Raw genomic sequence first — 12535 nt, 5'->3', positions numbered from 1 at the left:
TACATAATCAGAGGTCTCCTCATTAGAGGGTTGCAAATTAATTGAGCACTGATTAACATTTCATCTCATAATTTTTTTGTATGTATTAAATACGCACGATATGCGGCTAGGTGCGACAACTGTACATCACAATCGTAAATGCCATAATCAATCAAACTTCATTTCCAACTCTAACCTTGAAACATAACTAGTAATTTTCCCGTTACCTTCCCTATTCTAATAATTTAACTATGACTCTTCTGGATATAAACGTTTCTAAAAATGTTGTAATCGCTTTATTAACAGTAGACAAGAAAGAAAAAGGCAAATTTAAGATAAAGAAAAATTCCATCGTAAATGGTGACTAATTCGAAACGGTAAATCAGTTTTGTACCTAACCATAGAATTTTATACATATAGTTTTTCACATTTAGTATACTTTCTACTTATAATTGCTTCATGTGGACTGTTTAACCCCTCATCTCCTACAACTATGACTCATAGTAGAATATCAGAGATTGTCTATCTTTGTCTAATCCCACCTCATCTCATTACCAGAGAGATTATAATATGATCTCTTAATTAATCGCTTCTGTTCAATGTATCCACAAAATCCCTACTCTCCTACTCTATCTACATGAAATAACTACAACTTAAATTTACAAACAGGATTGCTGATAATATATTAAGTAATGCACAAAGATTTAAGGAAAAAATCTATATATGTATATAGCATCAAACGATACCATATTAACGTTATTGTTGTTGTTGTTGCCTATATCCTAATATGGCGACATATGATTAATTGATTAAAAATGAAAAATTATGGAGAGTTTATTGTGGTTAGAATGACATTAACGTAATCATGATTATTTTATTTAATCTTGAGTCTTTTGAGTACCTCTTAATAAACCGGTTCTTCTAGCGGCAATTAAACCAGCCTTTTGACCGGCAACAGCACCTCTAGAAATAGTAGAAGCTTTACCAATATGTTGATGGTTACCACCACCATGAGGGTGATCAACTGGATTCATGGCAACACCTCTAGTCTTTGGCCAAGAGTTTCTCTTAACCTTGTATTTGTGGAAGGCTCTACCAGCCTTTAATAATGGTTTATCAGTTCTACCACCACCGGCAACAACACCGATAACACCTCTAGCATCAGAAGAAATGACTTTCTTAGCACCAGATGGTAATTTAACTCTAGTTTTACCTTCATCAGTATTGTGACCAATAATGACAACGTAGTTACCAGAAGTTCTACCTAAAGCACCTCTGTCACCAACTTTTTCTTCAACATTGGAGACAATGGTACCTTCTGGACAAGCACCTAATGGTAAAATGTTACCAACATTTAAGGTAGCTTTCTTACCAGCGTAAATGAATTGACCAGTGTAAACACCTTCATTAGCAATGAAAGTTTCTTCTCTTAATTTATACTTGTATGGGTCTCTGAAAACGACCTTGGCTAATGGAGCACCTCTACCTGGGTCATGTAAAATTTGCTTAACGACACCTCTGATATAACCGTGTCTTTCAGCGTAATCTAAGGTTCTTAACTTAGCAGCACCTTTTCTCAATCTGGTGTGAGAGGTGAAGATAGAACCAGCACCTTTTCTTTGGTTACGAATAACTCTACCTATAAATAAATGTTAGTAAACTTGTCTTTAACACATAAACATATGATTTCCTGTTATGTTATAGTTGAATAGATTCAGTATGGGTATTGCCCACATTAATGGTTCGATTAATTATTATTCCTTCCTCCTTAAAAATAAATGATTGATTTTGGATCCTAAACATTCCCTACATTATTTAAAACACTCATCCATAATAAATGAGCAACTACATTAATTCTTTAATTAAATTTCGTGGTTCTCTTCCCTCCGTCCCTTACTGATTCATAATTTAAATGTCTATCTTCATTGATCTATTATATCGACAACCCCCAGATCAAATCCTTAATAAATAGACTATAAACTTTCTGAACGCTTCCAACACATAAAGGAAACCACTTATATTACTTCTAGAGTCAACATACCCATTATATGATGATTTTAAGTTGGTTATTGCAAGAATCTATATTATGCACTGAAGATTATTTCAATATATTGCTACACTTTTTTTCCCACTATTTGAAAAATTTTTGTTTGCGCAGTTTGTTGATGGTGTGGATATCACGTGAAATCGTTGACCGAGAAAAACAGTCACAATGCCCTAATCTACATGCTACATGCTACATGCTACATGCTACATGCTACATTATAAAACTTAATTTAATTTTAATCATTAATAAATCATTTAATTATACGAAGGGTAACAAGAAATGTAATAAAATGAAATTCACTGATTTAAATAATATAAAGATTCAATTAAGAACTCCACATCATTCATAATCCCAGTTTCAAGGTACATTTTATTTTCAAACCCTCTAAAAAAAGACTTGAAATAATAAACTAATCATTCCAAGAAGTGCTAAACAGGTAATAATACTAATAATTACAGATTCAATATAACAAATTATTAAAATCAACTTTTCAAGTTATGTGATTTTTGCTTATTGTGATTTGTTTTTGTCTCTGTTCAACCAGATTCTTCTTCAGCTGCACCATTAGATTCAGCTTCAGTAGTACCTTCAGTAGCGTCAGCTTCCAAGTCATCTTCACTTTTACCAGAATCTTTTGGAATTCTGGCATCGATAGCAATATCAACGATAATTTCTCTACCATTAACTTCCTTACCATTAAATTCAGCAACAGCCTTCTTTTGAGTTTCTTCATTAGCAAACTTAATAAAGGCAATACCCTTGTTAAAAGGTTTGCTATTTTGGCTTCTCTTTAATATACGAAGAGGAACTTTTCTGGTTGGAACATGTATCCATTTTGGTTTCAAATCTTTGAAAAGAGCATTTAAAGTCTTAACATTGACCTTATAGTCAAGATTAGTGATGAAAATAGTATCAGTAGAAGCTTTACCTTCAGGAACCTTTTCTTCACCATTTGACTCAGACTTGGTAGTAGCAGGTTTCACAGACTTTTCCTTTGCAGATGAAGTGGCAGCTTCTTTTTCTGCTTTAGCAGCCTTTTCAGCTTGCTTCTTTTCTTCTCTCTTAGCTCTGTATTCTTCTATTCTTACCTTCTTTTCTTCTTCAGTTGGTGGAGGAACTGCCTTCTTAATAAAAATATTTCTTCTTTGGAACTTCTTACCATTGTATTCTTCAATTGCTTTATCAGCTTCATCTTTAGTTTCAAATTGTACAAAAGCGAAACCCAAGTGTCTCTTGAAGGTCTTTTCACCACGTTTGGTTTCCTTAAATGGAATTTGAACTTCAGTGCTAGATAATTATTAGTTAGTATTACTCATTATATAAAAATTATTATTATTGTGACCAGTCTTATCATAATTCATATCTTTGAATAGTGTGGTGATGTATCACACAAAACTAACATCCATGCACACATAGACAATAGAATTACAAAATAAAGTCATTCGTCACTTATTGGTCAAATGTTAAACAAAATAATACATACACTTTCAAGCCTTCGAATAATTCCTTTAATTCATCTTCAGTAGCCTTGAAGTCAACATTACTGACATAAATTCTGTCTTCAATGATTGGCTTGACTGGTTTAGATTCTTCAGTAGACATATTTGCAAACAATTAATAATGGTGTGGCACGATAATATAACCTAGTATAAATGAGATTATTACTTCAATTAATAGGACTAAATGGAAAATATATGTATATATTGATTTATAAATATTTCCCCTTTGACTTGTTTAAAATAGATATCGCTAGTGTGATATTTATGCTTCTCTTTCGGTTTAGTTCCACCTCTTACTTCACAGTTTTTCAATTCAATTCAATTCAATTCAAAAAAATATTCTATCCTCGATCAGCGAATGATGAGATTTTATAGACTATTTAAATAATTTATTATTAGATTAATTTAATGATCCAAAGATTGGAAATCTAGAAAAAGAAGTGAACAACTTTATATTGCCAACACTCGGGTTTTTCTCCTTTCGAGGGAAATCGTTCAATTTTTTTTTGTCCTTTAGGAGCGTGACTTATTTTGTGGGTACTCCTTATAAGATAAAGCAAGACAAGCACAACTTTACAGTTGTTAGGGTAAGATTTCTTTTAAATGTGATTTGAACTTTTCTGATGCTTTATCACTTATAAATCATTTTGATTGGTTAATCAAAAGGTGGATACTTTTATTCGTTACTTATACCTTTGATATGAAAATTCAACATTTTCACGTGATTAGCTCCCCTCCCTCAACTCCCTTCTTCCTTTCTCCTTCCTTCTCCTTCCTTGATTTTACTGCAAATTATTGTACTGCAAAGAGGAACTTACGCCACGATTATTGGCATACAATTATTGATTATAACCATTCGCTATTGATCGAATAGAGACTCAAACTAGATAGAAAAGAAAACTAAGTATATCTTAATATATTTTGCATTTAATTATTGAGTTGTGTAAATATGAAAAATATACTTATAGCGTAAAATCATAATGATATAATAATAATATAATAATAATATTAACGATAGAAAACATATACAAAGCTATAAGTCTATATGCCGTATGATAAACGATAAAGACTTTCGACTTTTATAACTATACTATCATTGGAAAGAAGAAAAAGTGGTTGAAGATTTTAGAATTCGTAGAATTTATTTATTGTTTGAATAGTTTCGATTGAATTTGAGATTATTCAAATTGGTTTATTGGTGAATTGGTTCGTAATATATGCAATGAAATTAACAATAATGAAATGTATGACTTATATAACATGACTGTCTATTTTAGAATGAAAGTGGTGAGATACTCAAGATTGGATGGTTTACTTTAATTTGTTGAATAATCTTGGAGCAACACAATCATTGATAGCATGTTGTAAGTGGAAGAATTCTTCAATACAATCTTCTTTATGTTCCTTTGATGCGTAATCTGGATCTTCTTGTTCCTTGGTAACTCTTTCAACACATTCATCAAAATGGTGAAGGAATGGGTGCACAGCTGGGGTGTGTTTACATTCTTCGGTTAATGCAACTAAAGGATCTTCAACTTCATCTTCATCCTCTTCTTCTTCTTCTTCTTCTTCGTCATCATCTTCTTCAGCAGCTTCTTCAGTTTCTTCAACTGGTTCTTCTTCTGGCTATAAGATAATTAATGTTAGTAAATTATTCCCTAAATGTCTCTATACTTTTAACTTCAATGTTAGCAAATATATTAATACATGATTCATATCCTGAAGTATTGGACTCATCAATCATGAAAATTAATTGCTAACAGTTAACTGTTTAGTTCCTCAATACATACTTCTTCAGCATAAGCAGCTGGGATAACAGCTTCTATTAAATCTTTCAAGAATGACATTGTGTATTTACCGATTGACTTCTAGATATTGCCTTAATGAATCTTTACAACCAACTAATTGTCTGTTATTTTTCTTTTTATCCACTTAACTGTTTGAACTTTTTTTTCAACTGGACTAAACAGTACTTATTGCAGTTTGGATGTATTACTGAACAGAAAAAATCCCATGTTTTATTGGTTAAAATTAAGAATATGTCCTGCGGTCATGTGTGTTTATTCACGTGGCACAAATAACCATTTTTTTCGATACAAACATTTATTAAATTCTATGTAAATAGAGAGTTATAAATGGTAAAAAATTTAGAGAAACTATGTAGATAGTAAAAGCTCTTGTAATGGAAGGATTGGTTTAAAGACTTTGATAAAAGATTGTAGTCTTCTTCAAAAAGAAAGAGGTGCTGGAGTTAACCAGTTAGCGTCTTGGCTCTATTTCATGAGTCAAGGTGAAGTATGATACCCAACGATAAAGACCTTTGCCGGTTAGTGACATATTAACCGGCTCAGTTCGTCGTTTCGTCCTAAGGGAGTCAATGGTTTGTAGGTATCTGTTGATGCGTGTAGCATTTGTGAGTGAAAGATTTGGATTTGCAACTAAAGCAGTGAAAGTAAGCGGAAGTGGAGGTCCGAGTTTTTCCCAGAGTTTGACAGCTACTGTACAGGACAAGTAGATGTGGCTCGCTAATTCGGAGTTTGATACCGTAGTTTTGCATATATCACAGGTATTTTCTGCGATTGGATTGTGGTGCCTGTAGCCTAAATTATAGCGATGTAAATAATCGAAATTATTAGGAGCATTAAACTTTAGATGATTCAATCTTGTCCAGAATTTGATCCATTGAACTTGTGATATACTCAAGTCAACTGACCAACCATTTGGTTCAAGGCATACTCTTTGCTTGGTCTGTTTAGCTTTGCTTCTGCTTTTGAAAGAACCCGTTGTGAGTTCATACATGTCATTAGCCCATTGAAACTTGCGGGGCGTTTGGAGTATGAGTTGTTGTATTTCTTCTTCTGAATAATTTTTAGGTAGTTCAACCCAGTAAGGATTTTTACACTCAGCTATATCAAACCATGCTGAGAAATAGCTTTGTTCAGCTTTAGTAAAGAAGTTGGCGACACACATAAGGCTGACCTGATTGGGGTACCCGAAAGGAGACGAAACCAAGAATATGTTAAACATTTATTAGGTTGGAGTGGGATTTCTGGAGGAACATAAGCATTATCATTGATATACTGTTGAATTTTATCTCGAGGCACATCTCATTAGATTGGTCGTCGTTGATTAAGATATTGAATGCTTGGATAATTTGAAGGATGTTTGGATGTTCTCTAAAATAGTGCCGGGAAAAACATTAAAATGCACCAAGACACGATTTTTGAATAATAGGAGAAACAAAATAGGAACTCTATTTTTGCATCATATGGTTGCAAAATATTTTTGTACTCTTCAGTTAATATTGTAATAGTCCAACTTAACATTTATTATCTTTTGCCCACATACTACTCTACTAAGCAAATTTGACGCAGGGCATTCTTTTATTTATTTTATTCACATTTATAAAATTAGCGTAACATTCGATTATATTGGCTATTATCTTAAAAAAGTTACGCCCTTGTAATTATCTATGCTCTAGAATGGCTTTTTCTCACCTAATGTCCTCCTTAGCTCCAACAAACATCGTACTAGAATCACTTTTCTTAGAAGAAACTTACTCTAATGTATCCTCGAATCAAGTGGGTTTAAATTTTGACATAACTCCAACTATTATAATACAGTTAAATACTTTTACATATAAGGAAACTAAAGATGATGCTCTATGGCCTGAATTGGATGCACCAACATTCCATTATAATGGTCCTTTTTATACTAAGTCTCTGACATTTGTATTTGATAATATAATTAAACTAAAGGCTGGTGGTGTATCAACAATTATATTTGAAGTGTTATTGGGAAGTTCGGATAATGGAACAAGTATGATTGAATTCCTTGATAAAATGAAACCTCTTAAAAATCATGGATTCATGTTTTGCCTTCACCTTTACAAGAACTTTCCTTTAGGTAAACCCGTTGATTTTCAATTACCACTAGAGGACCTTAAGAAGTTCGAATGGTATGAAATTAGACTCGACACTGATTACTTTAAACCTGAAGAATCACACGACTATGATCTTATGATTGATAATATGCCTATCATTTCATTGACAACTTCATGGGTGAATCCCAACAGTTTGCATAGCTTTCATGTGGGAGAGAAGATCAGACTCGTAGTTAAAGAAATCAAGTATCTCAAGTTTCCAAAGTTAGAAAACCACAGTTTTGAAAGTTGTGATTTAGTATCACAACATTATTGGGGAGAATTTTTGAACAATCATGGTGACACCATCAAGAAGTTAAGATTACGTACGTTTAGCAGTGCAAAATATGATTATAAGCTTCTTAAAAGCTTAACTCATGTTGAGTATGTGGCTTATACTCATCTCAATGGTGAATTGAACTATTTCCTGAAAAGATTAGAATCCATAAAACTTTTAGGAGATTTTGGCGCGTTGGGTTCAATCTACATGGAAGACAAAAACAAGTGGTCTGGTTCTATACCTAAGAAGAATATACAAATCGCAGTAGAAGACGAAAGTTTTGCTAAAGAGTATCTCCGTGAGCATTGGCTCCACGAACATGGCATTTTGAATATGGAACAATTTGTCACTTTCCTTGCCTTTAAGCCAAATTATCTATTCAATAAGTATTACACTAGTTATGGAACAAGTGGTTTATATTTAAATCAATTGCCATTTTTCAATAGAGTGGTTAGAGAATTAGGTAAAGATGAAGCACGAGAGTTTAGTCGCTATCGTTATTTTTTACATCAAATGCCTCGTTCTTTTCAGTGATTGTCTTTATCCATTCAGCGAAATGGAGGTGTGACAGACGTCCAACTTAAAGACACTCGGTTTGTAATTATTTTTATTTGTATTTATAGATGCCTATAAGCTTATATGATTAGCAATTTAACAAAATTGAATGTATAAGTGGCTATAATACGAACATATTTTTAGGAACAGCAGCATTTGGCTTTTTAATATTCATTTCTTCGTATTGTGTCCAAAACATCTTGTCAATATAAGTTATTTGGTGACAATAGGGTTACTTATAATATTCTGCTGATTCCATTCCAGTTAAATCATCACAGGTGAAATATAAATTCGTTGTAATTGATTGATTAGCAATTGGTGTTGTAAATTTATAGTGGCGGTAAATTTTTTCTGCTGTGGCACTACCGACTATGAGATAGTTAAGTCGGTTGCAAAAACTTTAGAATTTACTCGGCATCTATATTTTATTATTAACATGGTTTACGAATTGGTAGCAATAGGTAGAATGCTGAACCAGCAAATCCTATTACTAGATGAAAATTCGAATTATATTATAATTTACTACATACTAACTCTAAAACTTCTCTAAATGGGTAGTTCTATAAAGCTAGCTTTAATATCGGACATATTACAAAAGCCTGTTAAAACGTGCGTATATATTATATTTTAACGAAGTAGAACTAATTAACAATAATAGAAGAGGTTACTTCAAACAATTCTATATTCAACAAGCTCGTGATATGAAATCGTAGTTTACTACATTTAGTTGTTGGTTGGAGTAGCAGCAAGCTTGGCTCTCTTTAAAGCCTTGGCTTGAGCTTTAGCACCCATAATACCACCACCCCAGTGTCTTCTGTTGTCTTCGTATTTTTCAATGAAGTTAGCGTTAATGGTAGAAACTAAAGTGGCTAATTCAGCTTCATCAGCAGCATTTACTTCAGTTAAGGCAGCAACGGCAGCGTTTTTCTTGTGAACTAAAGTACCTAATCTAGCCTTACCCTTGACAATAGCGTATGGAACACCTAATTTTTTACATAAAGCTGGTAAGAAAACAACTAATTCAATTGGGTCAACATCGTTAGCAATTAAAACTAACTTAGCTTTCTTGTTTTCAATTAAGGAAACAACATGGTTTAAACCGTATTTGACAACAACTGGCTTTGGAGAAACATCCTTGGCGGATTTACCTTCAGCAACAGCAGCAGCTTCTTTGGTTAATCTTTGTTTCTTTTCAATAGCAGTTTCTGGTCTGTATTTATTGAATAATTTGAAAGCTTGAGCAGCAGTGTTTTTGTCTAAAGTGTGTTGGAATTGAGAAATGGTTGGTGGGACCTTTAATCTTAAAGATAAAATCTTCTTTTGTCTTTGTAATCTAACATATTCTGGCCATCTGACGAATCTTGATAAGTTTCTCTTTGGTTGAATAGATTGACCAATACCAAAATTCTTTGGAGTAGAGTCAACTAATGGGTTCTTGACACTGGTGGTCTTGGAGCTCTTGGTAGCTAATGGAGCTGGAGCGACTTTCTTTCCCTTTGGAGCCATTGTTTAATATTCCTTGCTTAAGGTCTTTAAAATAGATCTTAACTAATATGATACTCTGAAATTTTTTTTCATTCCCTACAGTATTTGGTTACTACGATGGTTCGCAGTATATTTTAGAAGAAAAGTCGCACAATTTACTAACGACATATTTTGTATGGGAATGAAGTGCGACACAGTCACATGATCCCAGTGACTGCTTTTTTATCCACGGTTGGCTCGATATCAAAAATAATAGTTACATACATATTGGTAGTTTGTGTAATTATAGTAAGTTATAGCATATATTTTCACTGTATATGTAGATACTGTGGTAATTAATTCTATAAACATTTCTATAAACTGATTTTATATATAGTGGAACCCTTTATATATAAAAGTAATAATAATAATAAAATAAAATAACCCAAATAAACCTTTGAAAACCATTGGAAGAAATAAAAGAAGATAACTATATAAACATAAAAAGAAATGAATTAATAAATAAATAAATATTAATAAATAAAGTAGAAGTAATATTAATAAGAATATTTGGTTAATGTGCAATATAAATCACAAGCTTCACAAGCTGTGATGAAGTTACACTTTAGGAGGAATACTTGATGTTCAGGTATTGAAAAATGGTATATTCATGAAGAAGTATCAACCCATCTTGGATTGCACCAACCTTTAACTGTAAATTGAGTCTTCGTAAAACCAGCTGTAGGGGCTAAGCCATTATTCACTGTTGTAGTGTTCAGTAATACACCTGCTGGTTTTAAAGTTTTAGTCTGAGGAAATGCACGATTACAATTATTGTAATACTTATTTGACCAAGGTAAGTAATCTCCCGATTTTCTTGTCAACGAGTATGACATGGGCGATTTTTGATCTTCACCTACGTATATATAGTCATCACAATTGATACAATTAGAAGGAGATGTATCTTGTCTTGGAGGTAAAACAACCGATTTCCAAAGCTTATCTCTTGACAAATTAGAAATCTTAAATATATCATATTTCGAATGAAACTTGGCGAGGTTAACTGGTAAATCTTCTTCACCAATGAAGTAATCTTGAATACATGAAGTTGATGATTGTTGAGGTGGACTCGATTGATTCACAAGCGTTCCCGTAACAACACGAGCATTGTAGTCAATGGCATATAACCTTAAAAAGGTGGAATTTAAACGGTGATCTCTATTTTTAAAAGATCTTCCTCCGGGGACTCTGAATAACTCTTCATCGGTATTATGGTTGTGAGCTTGAGAATTGAACGTCACTAGTTCTTGATAAATACATGTATGTGGTTCTTCGTCGATGGATGAAGTTGATAATGACAATGTTGATTCAACTGGTAGAATATCATCGGTTAGTCTTGGTGATTCTTTAATGAAAAATATGGGATTATTCTTCAATATTTTCCAGTTTTTCTTTATTGATTGAGTTAAATTCGAAACTAGGGATATATTTTCATTAATGCTATTGATTGTTTCATTAACAGCCACGTTATTTGAAGCTAGTATAGGTGTAAATTCTTCAACCGATATGATTGATTCTGATAATTTTGACGACGATTGAGTTTGAAGTAATCTGGTCAATGACTCGGTTGAAGCAGCGTGTCTTAAAGGAATAGTTTCTGACATTGTTGTTACAAATGATGGAGCTACAGTCGTATTTGTAGTTGAAACCGTTGTTGCTAATGGATAAATACTAGAGCTGGTATTACCATTACTGAAAGATGATAAATACGACTGAACTGAAGGAGATTTCGATAAACTCGTAGACTTAATATTAGTTGATGTTGAAAAGGAAGATGATATCACCGAATATTCATCGGATGAAAGATCTTCTGAAATTTCTTCACCTCTAGTTACAATATCGTCATCTTCGTCATCTTCAAAAGAAGTCGAATCTTCATCGTCAGTTAACTGTTCTTCATATAAATATTTCTCTTGTTCTGTAGATAATGGATGATGATGATGACGATGATGTATATAATTAGGACTTTTGTTTTTATAATGAGTTAATCTTTGATTATGCAAATTTGATTTTATACTGCCTATGCTTATGGATTGTTTCAATGATTTAGATTTAATTGACGATACTAAATTAGACATTGGAGATGTTGATGGTTTCCTTTTCTTCTTATAGTTAGATACTGTATTTGGTAATGAATTAGATGACGATGATGATGATGATGAAGTGGTACGAGGTAAGGATGGTGGTGACTCTATTGAGATTGGACTCGTCGCTGAAAACAAGGTTTGGGAATTATTTATATGTATAGCCATATTAGTGTTTCGGGGTTTGTGTTTAGTAATATTGGCCTTAACTATATGTACAGAATCCTTATTAATTATGGGGTATACGATTGGATTATTTTAACTTTTTGAATTTTGAATATTTATATGCTATTATGAATTAATGATTAATCTTTACACAGCAATCTATACCTCCATATATAAATATATATATATATATATATATGTCCTATGACTGAGCTATAATTGGTAGAAAAAGATAAGATTGCCTGTTCGGGATATGTAAGATCCTGCTCCGTATGTATAAGTATTTTTTCCTTTGTTTGCAATACTTAGATAATCTGATACAGATTGTACAGTGCAGTTGGGGGATTAAATTATAAACTAACTAATAGTGGATAGGATAATTAATATAAATCCTTATAATAAAATAAAAATAGTGAATTAGAGAAAGTAAAGAAATATCAGTAAATTATAAATTATATATATCAAATTAGAATAATACAA

At 32.4% G+C, this 12535-nt stretch overlaps 6 protein-coding genes across 6 annotated transcripts; 1 reads left to right on the top strand and 5 right to left on the bottom strand. All coding sequences in view use genetic code 12, as the record gives it.

Moving 5' to 3' along the window:
• Nucleotides 1-631: 631 nt before the first annotated feature.
• RJT21DRAFT_121674 (60S large subunit ribosomal protein L2A) lies at nucleotides 632-2161 on the bottom strand. The gene is made up of 2 exons (XM_064882173.1): nucleotides 2021-2161; nucleotides 632-1618 (listed from the first exon to the last, which is right to left on the bottom strand). The coding sequence occupies exons 1-2, from the start codon at nucleotides 2022-2024 to the stop codon at nucleotides 858-860; spliced, it is 765 nt and encodes a 254-aa protein (XP_064737215.1). The 5' UTR covers nucleotides 2025-2161; the 3' UTR covers nucleotides 632-857.
• A 307-nt stretch (nucleotides 2162-2468) lies between these two features.
• On the bottom strand, nucleotides 2469-3926 carry SBP1 (Sbp1p). Its single transcript, XM_064884667.1, has 2 exons — nucleotides 3510-3926; nucleotides 2469-3313 (listed from the first exon to the last, which is right to left on the bottom strand). The coding sequence occupies exons 1-2, from the start codon at nucleotides 3626-3628 to the stop codon at nucleotides 2563-2565; spliced, it is 870 nt and encodes a 289-aa protein (XP_064737214.1). The 5' UTR covers nucleotides 3629-3926; the 3' UTR covers nucleotides 2469-2562.
• A 691-nt stretch (nucleotides 3927-4617) lies between these two features.
• On the bottom strand, nucleotides 4618-5493 carry RJT21DRAFT_46043 (ubiquinol--cytochrome-c reductase subunit 6). The gene is made up of 2 exons (XM_064884666.1): nucleotides 5316-5493; nucleotides 4618-5151 (listed from the first exon to the last, which is right to left on the bottom strand). The coding sequence occupies exons 1-2, from the start codon at nucleotides 5370-5372 to the stop codon at nucleotides 4837-4839; spliced, it is 372 nt and encodes a 123-aa protein (XP_064737213.1). The 5' UTR covers nucleotides 5373-5493; the 3' UTR covers nucleotides 4618-4836.
• Nucleotides 5494-7007: 1514 nt separating this feature from the next.
• Nucleotides 7008-8261, top strand: RJT21DRAFT_115139 (uncharacterized protein; the record flags this gene model as incomplete). The annotated part of the gene is made up of 1 exon (XM_064880318.1): nucleotides 7008-8261. The coding sequence occupies one exon, from the start codon at nucleotides 7008-7010 to the stop codon at nucleotides 8259-8261; it is 1254 nt and encodes a 417-aa protein (XP_064737212.1).
• A 372-nt stretch (nucleotides 8262-8633) lies between these two features.
• Nucleotides 8634-9900, bottom strand: RPL8B (60S ribosomal protein eL8). The gene has a single exon (XM_064884665.1). The coding sequence runs from the start codon at nucleotides 9786-9788 to the stop codon at nucleotides 9006-9008; it is 783 nt and encodes a 260-aa protein (XP_064737211.1). The 5' UTR covers nucleotides 9789-9900; the 3' UTR covers nucleotides 8634-9005.
• Nucleotides 9901-10414: 514 nt separating this feature from the next.
• RJT21DRAFT_3147 (uncharacterized protein) lies at nucleotides 10415-12058 on the bottom strand (the record flags this gene model as incomplete). The annotated part of the gene is made up of 1 exon (XM_064884127.1): nucleotides 10415-12058. The coding sequence occupies one exon, from the start codon at nucleotides 12056-12058 to the stop codon at nucleotides 10415-10417; it is 1644 nt and encodes a 547-aa protein (XP_064737210.1).
• Between the last annotated feature and the right edge of the window lie 477 nt (nucleotides 12059-12535).

This window comes from Scheffersomyces amazonensis (genome assembly GCF_036850825.1).
Source record: "Scheffersomyces amazonensis strain UFMG-HMD-26.3 chromosome Unknown RJT21scaffold_5, whole genome shotgun sequence".
NCBI classification, from domain to species: domain Eukaryota; kingdom Fungi; phylum Ascomycota; class Pichiomycetes; order Serinales; family Debaryomycetaceae; genus Scheffersomyces; species Scheffersomyces amazonensis.
This window is presented reverse-complemented; position numbering and strand designations above follow the sequence as displayed.